Here is a 19,010-nt window from a genome sequence, read left to right as displayed (position 1 = left end):
TATATCTGATAAAGACACGGCTAAACTTTGCGCCTCGTGTTTTAAACTTGATAAAACACTGCTGCTCATTTATTAAAGATGATTTCCAGTCCGTACTGTGCAGACTCGGGCTTGTTTACGTGTTTTGATCGTTGAAACGTCCTTCGGTGACAGCTCACGTGTCCGCCCAGTCTCGTCCGGCTAAACGTCGGTGGCCGGCCTCTCGTTGTTCGCGGTCTGGCGTTATAGGAGGTGGCGGCGTCTCCCTCGGGCTCACATCATCGCCGAGCGCGGGGACTGGAATCATCTAAACATAGTCATTACTAAATATCCGGGGCGAGGGGGGGGGGTTGGTGGGGTTTAGACAAGTATAAACAAATATTAATTATTTCTATTTAAATGCTGCATTGACGGCATTGATGTTTTTGGCATAACTGGCATAATCGTCAATCATAATTTTAAAAGTCTAACTTTTCACTGCTTTCACTTTTTTCTCTGATTTTCTTGAGCATAAGAGCTAAGTTAGAATTTATTTACAAAGTTTATTTGGCAATATTGTTCACACCTAAGCAAGAATTCAGGTGTTGGTCCCTAGTAGCTCCAAATTAAGGAAAATGGACATAAAAAAATAATGCTGTATGCTGTTTTGTAAAATGAATAAATTTTTCACAGCATCTGACCTTTGCCCCCTTGCATCTTGAGCTTTAGCAATGCCCAAGTTCAATAAGTCATGGCCTGGTGGGATGGGGGATATTAACTGGTTTTCAAAAAGGTTTCCACTCTGAGCAAGATCTTGAAGCTCGTGGGTTAATTTAAACCCCTTTAGGACTCTAATGCTCCAAACATAACAAAATAGATTGGTACAAAATTCATACAAAGCATGACTATAATAAAAATATAAGACTCATCTTATTTCACACACTATATATAAATTACTATGGGGGCCACATCAGCACTCTGTTTTCCGGTCCTCGGTCCGGTCGGGTTGGAGTGTGGTTCGGGGGGAACCGGAGACCCGCAGAACCCTCGGAGCAGGCGGACCACAACACTCAACCCACATTGGCCCGGCCGGATCGCCCGGGCCACATGGTGGGAGGCGAGCGCTCTCACCCTGCGCCTCCCTGCTCCCCTATATATTTATTAAAGATACAACCAGGCAGTAACTTAATTTCACACTGCAAAGTGACATTCTAGCCTGAATTTCAGACATCCCTCTGTGCTTGCCTACTTGCCAGAAGGGACGTCTGAACACATCTGGGCCGGGTTGTTCAAAGCACGATTAAGCTAATCCAGGATTAGTGTGAAATTTGATTTCAATTTTATAACATTTCGTTAAGGATTTCTGTTAATATTTTCTGCCCCCAGTTTTGACGTGGACCAATCTCAAACTTATAAAAACATTAGCTATGGAAAATCCATTTAAACCAGGAAATTAAAATCTTGATTTTCTTTTAATCCTGGGTTAGCGTTAATTGTCTTTCGAACAACCCGGCCCTGGGCCTTAAATGCCGTCCGGTGACGTCACTTCCCGAAAACCGGGTAGTGATTTTGATTGGTTGATTTAAAAATTATTTGCATAATTATGTGGAATTATGACTGAATTTTACCGCGCGAGGATTGTAATTTGAAAACGTTTGGAAAGAGTTCGAAAGAATTCACCTTCCCAGAAATGAATTTATTAGTCATTTACCTTGAGTTTATTACTTTATTAGTTTACCTACATATGAAGAATAGTAATGGAAATCAGTAGGTTTTAAGTTGGCAGCATTCGTCACTTTGACATGCAGTGTTTTGCCAAATTTATACGTATTCTTGTTTTGTCAACAAAGCCACTCGACGCTTATGTCCTGCAGCCTCGATGAGCCAGTGATTTCTGAACTCAGTGCCCACGGTCAAGTAGGATAATTTTGTATTGAATTCCATTTCTTGATGCCTCTGTAACCATCTAAATTGATTCATTTAAGTACTCACGAGTGTGTTGTATTTGTCCGCTGCGTAACATATTATATTTTGATCACTAGATAAAGCAAATCAGTTCAGATTAAATCAGTTCCGTAAAAGAATATAGCCTGCAGTCGATTAAAATCTCATTCATTTGTCTCAAGTTTTCAATAGTTTACTTTTAAAACAATTTTATACCCTGTAATCCTTTATTGAAGCAATTTTTCTTTCACAATTTCATGGCCTCGACAGAAACTTTTCCGCATGAATTAAAACCAAAGTGTAGTGAACTCACCGGACGGCATTAGGCCCAGATGTGTTCAGACGTCCCTTCTGGCGAATAGGCGAGCACAGAGGGATGTCTGAAATTCAGGCTAGTGACATTCCTGGTCACTCATGTTTTTTTTCATGTTTCTTCGCAGTCGAAACGTCGGGATCAACATTTCAAAGCGATTCTATTGTGAGACAAACGAATAAACGTTCATTACCTAGATACTTCTTGATAAAGATGAAATGTTCGTAATGTCACAAGCCTTGTCCAAAGAAAAAAAATTATCTGAGTCTCCGACGGGAATCAAACCCATGGGCTACCAGACACCAGTTAGACCCTCTAACAACTGAGCTACCAGACTCTCATGGTGAGCTGGGCCAACTACTAGGCTTATATGTGACATGCGTCTTGCATAATGCTAGGATCAGCAATATCGAAAGTGCAAGACATGTAAATTATAAATAATAAAGATGTTAAATTTGATTCGAACCACAGGTCCATTCTATCTTCTTCCCTTAGGATTCATCCTCCCCAACTCTGTTATTGACATCAGCACCCAGCATAGCATCTCTCACTTCCATGAGCAGTTTTCCCATTGTGTTCTCGCCGACAATTTCGTTTGTTTTCTTGTCCCTTTTCCCGGTCCAAAAATCAGTTTGACCACGATTTGGAATATGGATCAGTTGTGTAGCCCCAGTTTCTAAAAGGAGGCTTTTATAAGGCTCTTTCTCAAATTTCCTTTGCAAAGCTCTTTTCATTCTGCGTTTTGCCACCCCTTGGTCTAAACCATCGGCGGCTAAAGTCAAACTGTACTTGGCCGAGCCAGATTTCGAGCCAGCAGACTTGGCGACCTTGCCTTTCGCGATCTCTTCTCTGGCATTTCTGGCTGAAGATTCTTTCTTCCTGTCAAATTCTCCACCTTTCATAAACCGTGTCATATCCTCTGGAATGAACTTCATGCCCTGGAAATAATGTTCCACCGATGGAAACACTCCTTCCGGCATCTCGATATCAGTTTCGTAAAAGTTTGAAAATTGACAATAGGGCAATCTAGAACCAGAGAAAAAGAATATCGGTTCAGCGCCTTTCGCTTTTTGTTTTGAATGACTTGATGAGGCCATTACTGGTACAAGTGTTAACGCCGTTATCGTTACTCTTTTTGGTGAAACTGCATAAAAACGAGCACATATAAAAGCCATTAATTGCACCAAGTGGTGCAATCTCCACAAGTGGACTTCCCATCCGCCATGTTGGAATGATGCCTGGGCGAAGACCTGGAGCCGAGGGCACGATCGGGCACAGGACGACAGGACAACGCACAGGACACCCAATGATTCACCCAACACCCAGAACCAACTTCATATTGTCTTTCTTTTATTTTACTGAACTGCAAAATTTAATACCCTACTAGCACAAAGAAAGTAGACGCTGTGATATTCTAATTCATAGAGGTTTCTTTTATCCAGACAAAGTTCATGAAAGATGTATATTTTCCTCTGTTTTTCAGTAGAACTTCGTGACATAAAAGTTGCTTCGAGGTTCTCTTTTCTAAAATAATTTTTTGCAGCCTGGCTGATGAGACTTGACAACTTTCTCGCAAGCGGTGAGCTCGAAGGGAAGTGGTGCATTGTTAAAGGGTGGGAGAAGGCTAGAGTTGCTGGGATTGTAAGCGAAAATCTAAACTTTCCCCCCGAAAATCCGATATATTTTGTAAATACGTTTCTCGGGACAGTTTTTCTAAAATATGCAAACAAACAAATGTTTAAAAAATATGAACTGAACTGAGCACTGTTCTTATGAAGTGGCACTAACCAACGTTGAAACATACTTATCATAGCAAGTAACTTGTTTAAATTTCTGATACTTTCTTGATATACAAATAAAAGTTTGTATATCTTTTGAACTCTATGGCTTAGCACAAAAAAAGGAAATAGTGCTTTTTCCCGGTATTGCTATTTTTCTGATATTTATATTTTTACTGATATTTCTATTTTCCCTTCCAGTCTTCGATATTCGTGTCGATTCCAGCGAAAATTAGCGTGTATGCAGGAGTCAAGACTTGCCTAGTTCCTAGTCCGCTTGATTTCACCACGGTCAATGCGTTTTAAGTCATGTGACGCGACATGACGCGTCACCCAACCGGATTTCGCGGCAAGGCCTGGGAAAGTGCCGTCTCACTATTGATAAACTGACTCCCCTATCGTTTACCAATAACGACTTGTTAAGTTGGCTTTTTTTCTAAGCATATAATCCCCAAAGCAATAAGCTTTTACAACAAGATTAAGAGATGTTTGAATTAGGACAAAAAATATTTAAAACCGCAGAAAGAATATGTAATACAATTACATAAATTTTCATGAAATATTTGAATAGTCATGAATGCCACGTTAAGGGTTAGTTCCACGAAGGAATAAATTAGGAGTTGTCATATCGATCAGGGCATATTTTTGGACTAAAAATATGACGCACAGTGTTTAAACTAAACGTTTTCGGCCGGACTGAAGAGCGGCTCAGACTTTCATTCATGATGAATGATGATGATTCTTCTTTGGGTGAGGGCCAAACTAGAGTCCATTTTCACAGGTTAAAAAAAAGGAGAGCTTTTACCAAGACTGGTCAGTTTCTTTAGTGAAAGAAAGAGAGAAAATTAAGAATTATGTAATAGATTTTATATAACATGCGTCTCTGTTAGAGATGAAAGGACAAAAGAGCTTATGATTTAAACATAACTTTTAATCATTGGTATACGGTCTGATTGGAAAAAATAAAATTGCTGAAACCTGATCATTGAGGTTTCAATACGTGGCGACGTTGCTTAGAACATTACATGTACAGTCGACCGCTGTTCAGGTGTTTGAGCAGTTTTATAACCACTAATCCATCAACAACATTCTTGGAGAGTACACAAACATGGAAGGCCATTATTTGTACCTCTGTTTCTTCGTCGGGTTCCTGTTTTGCTCCCAACATCTAACTCATGTCACATGCGAGGCTCAGCGAAAACTTGTAATGGTGAATGCGGTGAGTTAAGGCTTTGAAATTCTACAACCTACAAGAGGATCTAAGTAAAGTATCCAAAAATAACATGATTGAGATTATAAACCATTTCAAAGTGTTATAATTTTTACTGAATTTAGAGGTTTCACCTGAGGTTTTACGCCTTTTTCACTGGCAACTCACCGTCGACCGAGTTGCGAACGAAGTAGTTCTATGTCATTGTTAATAGCTGTGAAGTGAGGTCCCTGCTTGGAGGATATAATAACCGGTTCATATGTTTTATGTATTCTTTCGATCTCTCTTAAGAGCACATAAGTAGCAGTAACCTTTGTATATTCCTTCTCATTATTTCAAGAGGCCCCAATAAGCTTTTGAAGCTAAAAACCTTGGCACTCAAATTCAATGAATAAAAATTTCATTTTTATTCATTCATTTATTTAACGGCAATTTAACATCACGATACTCAACAACGTAACTGTTCATGATTAGTTTAGTTTGAACATAATAAAAAGAAACTAGCCGTTTTTATGCTATAACACTCGACAAATTCGACGTATCAACAATTTGTCGCCTTTCTCATGAGCTCTTCACTGAAACTACAAGTAACTAGACTCACTGATCCAGTTCCATAAACAAGAAGAGCAAATAAAAATAAGCAAAACGTTCGGCCCGTATTGCGCTGAATGTTAAAAAATCGTGGTTAAAAAACTCCTTATGTATGTGTGTGTGCAAGGTGATGTTACGCGATACTGTTCTTTTCATGACGCAACAAAAGAGCGTTAAAAATTAATATCGTGACACCGTTGCCTAAACAGTGTTACAAGCCGTTAAAAGCCGCTCCTGTAACGTTCCTTTATTTGCATTACATTGCTTTTGTCTTGAGCCTAAACACTCAAACAGAAAGTGCCTTTCGCACCAACATTTATTGCTTTATGAAGTATAATTTTCGTTTGCCATAAAATACCTTCAAGTTTTAGCCGAGATGTTGCAAATTGTATATCCTACGTGTCTTTTGAATAATTCAGTTTTGGCGCTAATTCCGCCTATGATAACTATCTGACTAGGTAACGAAAAGCCATCATTATTTTTAATTTACACCACAATGTGAATTTCTTACCGATTGTAAGCTTGAGTGCCCGAAGTGCGCCCTCGAGGGGGGGGGGGGGGGTACTCCGGCTTGTAAATGACGGGGATGATCGAAGGATTTTTTTTGGGTTCGAAATTTTCAAATAGGGGATTCTTTTTGGGTATTTAAAACGAACTAAAGTGCCTTGGTGCGGCCTTGGCGTATTTATGGTATGACGAATAATCAAACTCAAGCGTTATTGCCTCCTGGCAATTTAGAGGTAATTTGACAAGGGATTTTTGGGGGGTTATTTTTGGTGCAGGGATTTTTATTTGGGTAATGTATGTCGGAAGACTTAGAATTTTTTGAGTCCTGAGTTTTGCCTCCATTCGATCATTACAAGCCGAAGTACCCCCCCCCCCCCCCCCTGGGGCCCTCGTTAACATTCATGTTTATTTATTTTGGTTTATGTTTTCTTTGCCCCAAAATAATCATTTTGCATTCTTTCTGCGCTCCAAAGCTGACACACAGACTTAAAGAACGCCTTTAAAGGTGGAAGAGTTAGTACGCATACAGCAAAGAACTCATGTTAGTCACCTCCTTCCCAGGCCCCAGGGAGTACTCAAACGTTTTGAACGGAGAGGCTCCACCCCGGCGTCCAAACTCTTACCCTTTATATACCATTTTGACAAACAAAAGGCCCTTTTAAACCCTATACCTTTCTTTACACTCCAACTTGTGTAATCCTTAACTTTTTTCATATACCTCTGGCCAGAAAAAAGTGTCCCCTTTTGGGCAAAGCTTTCCCGTATAGTCCACAATAGGGAGTACTGACGGAATCAAAACGACATAAATTGAGCCCAAGACGACATCACAACTAGCTGGCACTATCAATTTATTTCAACTGACTTTTCAAACGCAAAAAAAGTTGCATAAATGGCCTCAGAATACAGCATAACAAAATTTACATTTTTAGAAAATCAAATTGTGAGTTTGTTTGTCATTCATCTTAACTAAATCAACCGTTTTCCTTTCTGAGTTATTACCGACTATACTCCTGGAATCTTTCTACCCGACTACTATTTAATCTACTATTTGCTAATATCAGTAGCTTTAGTCAGACTAAAAGAAGGTTTGTGCTAAAGCACCGTTTGTGCAACAGCCATTTATGTATTCTCCCGGCCCTTGCCTGTCGTCAGTTTTCTATTCACACGGCGTTGAGAAGTGAACAAATAATGGCTGCGGTGAGGACTATCAAATCAAGCCTGTTTTCTTTTCTTGAAGGTTTATCGTCATGGCGACCGCTCTCCTACTCATATTCATCCAACGGATCCATACCAAGAAGACGTTTGGCCTCAAGGAATGGGAATGTTAACACAAGTTAGTTAAATTTTTTTGTCAAATAATTACAAAAACTGATAAGTGCAGAAATTTTACCAGAACTAAGACGCAACTCACAAATCAAGGTTTTAGATTATTGCACAATTTCAATAAAATCTTGACAGAATTTTCTCAAACGAAAGAAAGAAATGTTAGCTTTATAGTTCAAAAAAGTCATTTCTATTTATTTTTTAGACATTTTAATGTGGGTGTCTCTAGATTATAATTTAAATCATATGACGCGGCGCATTTTATTACAATTTCAGAAAGGGATGCGCGGAGAATATGCCCTTGGTCAATTCCTCAAGAGCCGTTACGTTGATCATTACAAGCTGCTGAACGCTACTTACATTCACAGAGAGGTAAGCGAACAATTTTTTTCTTTTTAAGAATGAATGGCCGTTTTTATGCTAGAGACGATAAACTGTCGTCTAGACGTCTTTAACGACTAAGACGTTAACGTTAAAGGCGTCTTTTCAGAAAAAAGGCGTCTGACTAATTTACCGTTTTTATACTAGTTAACGGCGTCCCGTTTTTATACTAGACGCCTTTAACGTCTGAGACGTTAATGCACCTATCAATGTTAAGCCGCTGGGTTTGGGAGGCCGGGCATGGGCAGGGGATTTGACAGCAATTGTTTGCCCGTAGTAGGGACTTTTGACCGTTTTAATGGACTTTCTTACGACATTTTAAAATCGTTAAGGGGCAGTAAATGGCGACCTTCATATCCAACCACATCCGTCCTCTCTCCTTTCCTCACAAGTCCCTTTCTTTCTTTCTTTCTTTCCATGCCAGGCACAATGTTCCGGTACTGCCACAAGCTCCGCAAATTATTGCACGATATACGTTACAAAAAGTGTGTCTATTATCAATCTGATTTCTCAAAACAGATCTACATTCGGAGTACAGATTATGATCGTACACTAATGAGTGCACAGACACAGCTCAATGGCCTGTACCCACCAAAAGGTCATCAGGTAAATAATTCTCCAATTCTTTTCTTTTGCATCTGCAGCAGATTAATCAGTCGTTAAGTTGTTAAGGTCCTGAAAGGGTAAAATAGGAACTGGGATTTGAGCAAATTGTCATTGGGAAAATGGGATTTGGCTCATTAGGAATGGGAATGACAGATACTAAAACAATAGAATTGGGACTGAAATTTTTAAAATTTGGGAAAACAGTAAGCTGTGAAATGTATTTGGGCAAATTTTGGGCTCTAGGAAAATAGGATTTATATCCCCCTCCCTTTCCATACCCTCTGTTAAAGTTGTGACGTTTGACAATAGTGCGGCGCTTAAAAGCGTAGCAGCTGTAGAGCATACGATGGTATGTAAGTTATTGTACTGAGTTTGTGTTCATCTTTAGATATGGCGGGATAATTTAGACTGGCAACCAATAGGAATCCACGTGGTACCATTAAAAGAAGATTATGTAAGTTTCTTTCTATGTATCATCACTGTTCTTTCAAGTACAAGCGATAATCATTTGAGCTATGCATTCAGTTTTGCAATTTACTTTTATTCAAAAGGCACTAGCTGCTGTTGGCTGGTGAGGAGTTTATTTTAAGAAAATCGATAAAACATTAAGTGTCAATCTATACACGAACTTCAACATCCACATTCCAGCTAACCGGTGTTAATTGTAAATGTTTTAAAATCTAACTTAATAAAAAATGACGAAATATTTGTTAAATCCTTTGTTGTATTTCTGGCCCCGGTTGTTCAAAGGGTGGATAACACTATCCACCGGATAAATCGCTACCCAATGGATAAGTGCTGACAAAACATACTACGCTATCCACCGGATAGTGATTTATCCGGCGGATAGCGTTATCCAACCTTCGAACAACTGGGGCCAGACCTTGTACGTGTATATAGAGCTCATGCTCCACTCGACTTTAGAAGGGTCGAGAGACTGGGTCGAGGGACCCGACTATACAACAGTCTGCACCATTCTTGTCCCCAGAACCGCTTGTCCCTCTTAGCCGGCTGAGCCTGGGGCACTAAGAACAAGTGGCTTTAAGGACACATGATTTGATTGGCTAGATCTTTAACAAAGAAAATTTAAATTTGGCAGCAAAATCCCTTTGTTGTAAGGGATTTTACTAAGGTCAATTTGATTGGCTAGACTTGAATTCTCCTTGTAAAAAAATTAAGCTAATCAAATAATGTGTCCCCAGAGCCACTTGTTCCTAGTGCCCCAGCAGGTTCAGCCGGCTAAGAGGGACAAGCGGCTCTGGGGACGAGAATGAGTCTGAACGATAGAAAAGGGGACTTGGACTAACAGTTGTTTTCTGTTTTGTTTTGTTTTTTTGCCATAGCTGCTCGCGGTTTTTGACTACCCTTGCGCTCGCTTTTTTCAACTTCATGACCAAGACAAAATTCAGCCTGAGTATATAAATATGTCATTGCAATATAAGGTGAGAATATACTTATAGCAAAACACTACGAACTTGCTATTGCACTGAACGTTACTATAATACACAACTCGTTTACGCTTAACAATTATCCTGCGAAATCGCGCGGAATATCGCCTGATACTTAGCCGACGAGGCCGTAGGCCGAGTTGGCTAAAATCAGACGATATTCCGCAAGATTGAGCAGGATAATTGTTTTATTATTCATCAAATTGTCAACGAAACACATTTTGCAGATAGAAAATCTGTAATTGTGCAGCGCTTTACAAGATTTCGGACGAATCTTCGCAACCTACGAATATCGCAGGATATCTGTTATGTACGGATGACAGATATCGTTAACATTTTGACCATATATGGGCAGCGCGCGCATCTTTTGAATAATAAATCACATTATACGTAGGAGGGTCTGGATGAGTTTTGAATCTTGCACCTGGAACCAAGCAAAATTATAATCGCTAGCTGATGAGAAATGTGGTGTTTTGAAGTGTCAACTGAAAAATCTAAACAACTGACACTGTCATTTGAGGCTGAGATCGTAAATGTGATCAGCTCAGGACCTCCACTTATACTAAGCTAAAACAAGAGTGTGGGATGATAACTGGTGAAATGAAATAAAAGTCCAGTCTTTCAGTTTCAATTCAACTTAATTGGACACACCATACACGGATTCACTTGCATATCTATAGTTAAATTTACGTTATGAAGAGTTAACATAATACTAGTAATACGTGACTCGCAGGGCCTCGCGAAGCTCTGGGTTGGGGAGGGAGAGGGGTGTTATAAATAAGGAGTGATAACCGGTTTTAACCGGTGATTTGTTATTGTTGCCTAGTAACGGACATGGCCGCGACACCCTCGTTCCCAGGGTCTACTCCGCTTTCAAAATGGCGGCTCTTTCTGGTTCGTAAAGAGGTATAAAGCGTTGGGAAGCGCAGGCTATTTTCAAAATCATCGACAAATTATTGGATATTCGCATTTTGGACATTTATTTCAGGGCATTAAAAATAGAAGAACGAACGGCAGGTGGATTCGAACCCTCCGCTCGCGCGCCCCTGATGGCCATGAAAGGTTTATAGCCTGAATAGGCGTTGAGGGAGTATTATGTGGAAATCAGTCTTATTGTAATCCGAAAAGAAAAACGATAAAAATGAAAGGCTCATGATTCGAAGTCGAACCTACAAAAAAAAAAAAAAGAAAAAAGAAAAAAAAAAAAACCTAAGCGGAGTTCGAACCCCCGCTCTCAGTCCCGAAGATCTGATTTGAAGTTCGACGCCTTACCATTAGGCCACCAGCGCGCGGCCGTGTGACGTCATTTCCGCCAGACACCAAGCTCACAAATATATATATATGACCGTAAACTCCACACGAGATTTCATCCCGCCTGAGCCCTTTGAGGGACAAAATTATACACCCCGCTACGCTCGGCCTTCGGCCTCGCTTCGCGAGGAATTAAATTCCATCTTTGGTGCTGGAATCGGGGTTTATTTCAAGAGGGAGGGATGTTTTAACTAGAATATACAGTATCATTAACAATACTACCTCATTGATATTCTAGGATTTGCTGGCCTATGTCTCTGAAAACAGTGGAGAAGACATTGACGTGTCGACTATGTTCAAAATTAGAGATCCATTGATTTGTGAGGTAAAACTGATCACTTAGTAAATACAGTACTTGGCCAACATAGCCCACACCATTGGAAGCGGGTTTATGAAAAGAGGCGCTGTGCACGACATCTCGTTGTTTATGGTCAGCAAGAAAACTCTTTTTGTTACAATTCAGCAAAACGGGCGTAATTATTTGTATGTGTTATCATGAAAGATTTGGTGATTTTGGTTGTCCCATTAGAATCGCAAGAAATTGAGAAATGCAAGCACGCGCTTCTTGAACAAAATACGAGGCCAAGTCCACCCAGCAATGCAAGCTTAGAACAAATAAATAAACCACTCAACTACCCTCAAAACAACGTTATGTCGCGTCAAAAAAATATTAATTTCCAAAAGTTATATATTTCTTGAAATATAAACACACTTGTAACCATCTTTGTTGAGTCACAGCGCTGTTTATTGATGAACATCATGACGCTCAACACCCAGTGCAAGTGATAACAACTTCCATTTTAACTTTAAAAAATAGCTATAAAATGCAAAAACACAAGTTGTTCATGAAAGACACCTAATTATTCTTGTGTTTTTCGTTCTAGAAATCTCACAATATGACACTGCCTGACTGGGTTTTAAACGGTACAACATATGAAGATATTGGAATTGTGTCCGACTACGGCATGGGGTGGAATTTTAACACGCGTGAAAAAGCGAGACTTACTGGAGGTTAGCCCAGGGCAGCTAAGTATAAGGAATGAAGGGCCGGGAATATAAATTGAGACTTGGGTTGTACAGGAAGTGGGGTAATCGCTTAACTTTTCCCAGATATCTTTGGATATATTCTCCCAATGCTCGGGCCTAGGAAATAAGTGAATTATTTCCGGAAGAGTGGAATAGTTCATTGCACATTACTCTGCGTTATTTCATTTTCAACATCGTTGATAAAGTGATACTCATCGATAAGTAAGCTATTTGGAAGGGGGAAAAGTAGGAATGTAATCTTCTCTCTTCGGAAGACGAACTCGTTTCTGAGCTTCAATATTACACTTTACAAGTCAGTTCGATTTGGGATCTTCGGTTTAGCTTGTGATGTGTGCCAAAAACTTATTACTGACGAGTAATACTAGTAACGCCTCTCGCCATCATGTCGATCGATTCTAAATTTTATACATCACGGTCACTAACAGGAGAAGCCTCTCCCTTTCATCTATCGTCCTGAAGCTGTTACCTCATTCAAAAATCATCTTCAGAGTAACAGAGCTCCCCTTACTATACAGAATGTTGTAGAATATAAAATCTTGGAACATAAATTCCAATTTTCATTTCAGGTGCACTGGTGGGACGAATGATTGACAACATGAAACTCTACTCATCACCACAAAAAAGGAGCGACACCAAGAACGACCCTCCCAAGAAAGTCTATCTCTATTCAGCTGTAAGTTAAACTAAGTGCTGGGTAGAACAGTCTACTCAGTGAAGGACTTAGTGGTAAGCAGTTGACTTGAGAACAGAAGCTTAATTAGTGGTCATGAAGAGTCATAGCCGTTTTTTTAATTGATGTGATTTTAAAAAACAAGAATTAAAAATAAAAAGCCATATCATGTTGTACCTACTGAAACACTGTTAGTTCCACTTTTCCCAACAACAAGATTTAACTTTAATTTTCAGAAAATTAGACTGCAAAGGTAAATCCTGTTTTTTCAGGATTGATGATGGAAAGGAGAGAGAGAGACACCAGTTTACTTGCGCAGAAGCTCGCGAGTCTCTCTCCGTAGTCACCCACGAACTCCACCTTCTTTTGGGAAAGCCGCGTTTCGCCCAACGAACAAGTGCTAAAAATACAGCGGACTGTTTTACAGTGTGCAAAACTAGTTATTTCCAAGGACAAACACCAATGAGTGAATATTTTCGGCCCAAAGAAAACGAAGGGTTTATTTATTGTGACACCCAGGTTTTAACGTTTCCTAAAAAAAACTTCCCTTTCTCCAGCACGACACCACACTTTCGGCATTTATGAGTGCTCTTCAAGTATTCGATGACATTTCACCAGATTACTCGAGCGCCGTCATGGTTGAACTGTTTTTATCTGGAGAGTAAGTAGAATTTTAAAGATTAGTTAAACTCGTAACCAGTGATATGCTTCTGTCCTAACATTACATGTAATCACAAAGCAGCTGATAAAGAAATACCACTTATTAACCGAGAGTAAGGTCATTACAGAGAAACCTCAGACCGAGGCTTTGAGGTATTGACCTAGCGATAGCGAGGTCAATACATTACAGCATCAAGGCTGAGGTCTGGGATTGCCCTGTAATGGCGGAACGAACGAGGTTAATAAGTTATTTATTATTTGGCCTTTTTAGCGCTTTTCTAGAGTTTTGCTCAGTTTTGGCATGTTCTTGCTTTTCTAGATAATAAACCTCGCTCTCACTGTGGCTCTCTTCGTCATTCACACTAAAGAAGTATCGGTTTGTTATAGGTTTTTTCAGTTATTGAAAAGATAGTTATATTTTGTCGGTATTTTTTGCTGTTTTCGCCCTCGCGCTCGTAGCCTAAACTCACAACTCAAAAGAGCCGTCAAGCCGAGAAAAATTTTCATAATGCCCAGTCATTACAAGAAAATCTTGCTGAACAGCAAATCAGAGCGCGCGTACTATTGTAGCCATATAATAATATATAGTGTAATTAAATTCTCTAAACTCATTGGCTAAAAGCCTACAGTTAAATCTGGAAGTCTTTCAAGTTCGCGAGTGATGAGACTTCGGTTTATAATAAGTAATACTTACTCGTTCAGTAATTGTTAATAACATTTTTCTTTTCAGAAATGAACTGGAGGTCCGTGTGACTTATCGATTTGGTCAAAATAAGCCCCGTGCACTGGTACTGCCTGGCTGTGAAGAGTTCTGTCCGCTGGATAAATTCATCGAGTAAGATTACTGAAATGGACTACATTGTTGGCAATCTTAGCTGATTTCTTTTTCTACAGCTAAACTCTCATTTCCGTTTTTTTTCCAGGCTGACACATGACGTTATACCAGAAGATGTAGTAAAGGAATGTGCAATTGAGAAAGAGAAGTGTACTTGCGTTAAAGGTATGTAAAAAACTAACAGAACTGATTATGCCATGTTGTAATGGTCACTGAAACATTTTATAGCAGAGTAGCCTATTAAAAATTCCTAGTCGTTTTTTTAGGATCTCGCGTTCCTTGCGAAATGACTTGAAATTGAGTCAAAGATTAGATAAGACCCCTCACCAGGACGAACTTAGACAAGTTAAAAATGTTTCATTAGTACGAAGTGCACAAGATTGTGAATTATACGGCCAGAGGAACTGTGTATTTTATTGGGTCTAGAAAAGTAGCCAAAGGGGTCAGCCAGGCGTATCAGTCTATAAAATGTCTACCAAAGTTCGTCCCGAACAAGGCTGGTCTACGTTTGCCTTCTCTTGTACAAAATGATTATGCGTCTGTAGAATGCTCAATACTCTATACTGAACATTGGCAATATAGTTTACCTCCCGATATTGCTTGAGAACAGAAAAATTTAATCTTAATCACCAGGACCAAGACAAGTAGGCTCAAAAACCAGCCTCTGTTAGGGAAAACGAGCCCGCGCTTATAACGCCGGACTGGAGAGAGCTGTGGAAATCGAGCCTATAGGACCTGTGACTTCCAGTCGTGAACATTACAACCTCCCCCTTACCTCGGTAATCCATTTCCGACAAGTCTTACAGTAACTAAAGCGGACAATCACTCGATCGGAATACTAAACTTCAAGCTGCGTTCATTTTCCATAGTGATAAATTATGATTCAAAGGGATGTTACAAGGAGGGACGTTCAAAGAAGGCAAAAGTTTTCCCCAAGACATTTGGTGTCGTCAAAAACGTCGACCGCAAAAACCCGGATGTAAAGCAGATTTTCAGCAAATGCAAGGAACTGGCAGAGAAAGCAGGCTATGAAATCTTTGCTATTCAGGTAGATTCTTAGTAACGCAAACAGTTACACACTGGATCTCCATTAAACCCCGGGCCGAGGGAGGCTATACGAAAGTTTTTTATACGGGAAGACTTCGCCCCGAGGTCCAAACCCTATCCCTTTTTATTCCACTGAAAATAACACGCAAACTGCGGTGATGATTTTTCTAACAATGCGTTTGTCCGTAATGTTCATCACCGCAGTTTGCCTGTTATTTTTAGTTTTTAGTTAAACTACGATGCCAAAGAAAAAGAGTATTAACGATAACTTTTTATTCCAGTTTGATATACAGTACCTTCGATAGAAAATGGTACCTCTTCACATACCTACAGAAGTCAGCAGTTACAACACCTGAAAAACTCGCCGACTGTGGCTGCATTCAAAACTAAAATTAGAAAACTCAATCTATCGGACTACGTGGAGAACAATAGTAACTGCTGCAAACTCTGTAGCGCTTAAGACATTGTAAATTTTAGTTTTTAGTTTTTAGTTAAGTATTTTAAATATTTTTAGCTTAGCATTATTAATAGTATTTTAGGTATTTTTATTGTGTACCCAATTAGTCCATAAGGGCTAAACACACAGACACGGTAATAAAGTTTTTATCTTATCTTATCTTATCTTTTCTTAATTTTTTACTTGAAAACCCCCTTAAAATACTTAAACAAATCGACTGATGGGTGGGTCTGTTTGAGATATTTTAAAAGGTCTGTTTAAACACTTAAATAATAGTTTGCCCGACCCTTTTGTATACTTCAACTCGTGAAATCCCTACCCTTTTATATACCTAGAGCCTGAAAAAGCCGGTACCTCTTTCAGGCGAAACCTCCCCATATAGTCCACTATAGGGAGTGCCCCCCCCCCCCCGGGCATTAAATCGTTTAACAGCACATATAATAAGCAATCAACAGGTCTTTTAAATTTCGCACTTAACGGTCACAGGGTACAATATTTGCCATGCTGGGGAGCAAGCTAAGCGCTGGGACATCGAAAACAAAGCGACTCTTCAAACAGTCAAGCTTGACGTTTCTTTGTTTTGGATGTCCTAGTGCGCATGCGTAGCTGGCTCCAGTCCATCAGTCCACCATGGCGAATATTGTACCACGCTCTCCAAGCAAAGTGTTATTATATAGCAAGTTACCGTCATCTTTTTCCCCAACAAAACGTATTTTGTTTTTAATTTTGGGTGAAAATCTAGACGAGGCAAGTGCCTCGTCTTGCCTCTTGCTAGTTACGGCCCTGTTTTAACAAGTGTCTAAGTATAGTTATGATGCCTTTTATTCTGTCTACAGAAAACCAACAAGTGCGTGACATCCGATGATGGAAAGGCAGTGATGTTTGAAAAGTATGGCAAATCCTCGGACTGTATCGAAGATGATGCTGGAAACGGAGTTGGAAAGAGCAGTAAAACCATTTTCGTTTACATACAGGGTAAAAATCTGAACTGTTGTTTTTTTGTTTTGCATTTGTTCCTTTGCAAACAAGCAGAGTGTTTATCAATATATGATTTGAATCTGGGGCTGTTAAAGATTGATCCCCCCTGGAGGGAACTGCCCAAGGGGATCGGAGCCCCCATTTTCATTAAAAAAATTTCCGTCTCAGTGTCGATTTTAACAAAATAATAACGTTGTAAAAATAATGAACTTTTGTTATTATTTTCAGGTTAACCGGTCAACTTTTTAAAACACCTGTTCGGTGGCCGTCACGGCGGAGATAGTCACGACGTTAGTTCTTAGACAATATATAACAGTTGACAACAACGTCTTTAGCCGGAAAAAAAATAGAGGTGGTAATTGTAATGGACGAATGATAAAAGAGGCTCCAGAGAGAAGTGTGTTACTGCACCTTTTGTCAGCGGGCCAAGGAATTCGAGGAAAACAAGACACAGTGTTTAAATAACAAGGGTTTACAAGTAGTGTAGGGTATCAATGTTATCGGGCATAAAATAAAGGAATATTGTGGGAAATTTCTTTTGTTCTTTATTTATATAACTTTGGAAACTGTTTTCCTTGAGCAGTTTAGCTTTGATTGGACCGGGCTGGTAAATATTGACAAAAGGAAATCGACTCGGAGAGAGAAAAACTGAATACAAATGCTTTTTAAAGGTAAAAAGGTAAAAGGTAAAGCAACTTTATTTATACACGGTTTGTGTTTAAAGCTAGAAGCTTGTGGGGCCGTGTATATGAAACAAATATAATATATTAAATAAACATAACATGGTTAAAAATCCCAACTGGCAGGAGGCAGACCAGTTGGCTATTTACAAGCATGACCGAGGATTTGAACTCGGGGCAACCGAGAACAAATCCAGATAGTGGTCAGAACGGGACTTGAACCCGGGACCTTCAGATTTCAAGTCCGGCGCTCTAACCACTCGGCCACGCTGCCTCCAAAATGATTATTAAAATAATCATTTGTCTTCTCTTTCACTTCATGCAATTCACCATTAATTTTATTTGCACTCTTCTTTTTAATAAATCATGTATGAACGACAGAACAAGGCCGGTTCACCAATGTTCGTTTCCTCAATCTTCATTTTTAAGTGAATACTACAAAAACTTTTTGTGGAAGAGAGCAGGCATTGTTTTCAACTCGGCGTAGATACTTCGCTTGTGCGTTAAAAACGGACTGGTGGCCCGGAGTGGAGACCAAGGCTTACACCCTATATGTTTTGAGCCCCGTTGAAGCTTTTGCGCAGAGTCTACCCCTCCAAGGCGAACACCACTAGTGGACGTTAGTACGTCATGTCAGATGAACGAATACAAATCATGCAACCACTTTCCACACTTTTTGACTCATAAAGTAACGATGTTCGCCTTGGACTTTACAACAGAGCAGTTCCAGTTGCAAATCTTAATTCCAGTGGAGCTGGAAACGTACTTTTAGCGAGGGTGGTAAAGGGTATTTTCGTGACCCGTGATCGGCCCTTTTTATTTCCCGTGAAATGTGAAGTGGCCATTTTTTCATCGTGAAACGTCATTTGAACTGTGATTTTTCTCTTTTACTTTCCGTGAAGCGTGAAATGTCAATATTATATTTTTCGTGAATTGTGAAAGGGCCGTTTTATTTCCCGTGAAACATGATCTATACCCCCTCCCCTCTCCTGGTATGTCGAGAGTGTTTAAACCTTTTGTCACAACACTCCTTTCCATATAAAAGGTATCGATGGTTTCTAATTCAACAATGCCTCTCTAGTTTGGCTTCTTTGATTACTAAGGTGTTTGAGGAGAGGGAACTCTAGATTGCGCGGAGACTGGGGAGAGAGGACAAGCAAACGCGGGGAGACAACTCTTTCGTCGCTCAGATAATCGGACTAGGCTTGTCAATCATGATTAACAACAGGAATTCGACTTGGAAGACGAGAAAAGTGAAAGAGAGGA

General features: G+C 39.7%; 2 protein-coding genes across 2 annotated transcripts; one reads left to right on the top strand and one right to left on the bottom strand.

Moving 5' to 3' along the window:
• Positions 1-1,114: 1,114 nt before the first annotated feature.
• Positions 1,115-3,446, bottom strand: LOC144644354 (uncharacterized). Its single transcript, XM_078503824.1, has one exon. The coding sequence runs from the start codon at positions 3,388-3,390 to the stop codon at positions 2,707-2,709; it is 684 nt and encodes a 227-aa protein (XP_078359950.1). The 5' UTR covers positions 3,391-3,446; the 3' UTR covers positions 1,115-2,706.
• Positions 3,447-4,713: 1,267 nt separating this feature from the next.
• On the top strand, positions 4,714-17,596 carry LOC144644378 (prostatic acid phosphatase-like). The gene is made up of 15 exons (XM_078503852.1): positions 4,714-5,212; positions 7,539-7,634; positions 7,901-7,996; positions 8,525-8,611; positions 9,000-9,065; positions 9,955-10,053; positions 11,609-11,695; positions 12,255-12,381; positions 12,984-13,090; positions 13,645-13,748; positions 14,478-14,582; positions 14,671-14,747; positions 15,452-15,630; positions 16,923-17,061; positions 17,293-17,596. The coding sequence occupies exons 1-15, from the start codon at positions 5,102-5,104 to the stop codon at positions 17,295-17,297; spliced, it is 1,485 nt and encodes a 494-aa protein (XP_078359978.1). The 5' UTR covers positions 4,714-5,101; the 3' UTR covers positions 17,298-17,596.
• The last annotated feature ends 1,414 nt before the right edge of the window (positions 17,597-19,010 follow it).

This window comes from Oculina patagonica, chromosome 2, assembly GCF_052425735.1.
Source record: "Oculina patagonica isolate OP01 chromosome 2, crgOcupat, whole genome shotgun sequence".
NCBI classification, from domain to species: domain Eukaryota; kingdom Metazoa; phylum Cnidaria; class Anthozoa; order Scleractinia; family Oculinidae; genus Oculina; species Oculina patagonica.
This window is presented reverse-complemented; position numbering and strand designations above follow the sequence as displayed.

What these genes read in the sequence shown, in the direction of transcription:
- LOC144644378 (XM_078503852.1), top strand. Translation starts at nt 5,102, where the DNA reads ATGGAAGGCCATTATTTGTACCTCTGTTTCTTCGTCGGGTTCCTGTTT. An exon ending in GAGATCCATTGATTTGTGAG is followed by an intron (nt 11,696 to 12,254) that starts GTAAAACTGATC and finishes TTTTCGTTCTAG; the next exon opens with AAATCTCACAATATGACACT. An exon ending in CCGCTGGATAAATTCATCGA is followed by an intron (nt 14,583 to 14,670) that starts GTAAGATTACTG and finishes TTTTTTTTCCAG; the next exon opens with GCTGACACATGACGTTATAC.
- LOC144644354 (XM_078503824.1), bottom strand. Translation starts at nt 3,390, where the DNA reads ATGGCTTTTATATGTGCTCGTTTTTATGCAGTTTCACCAAAAAGAGTA.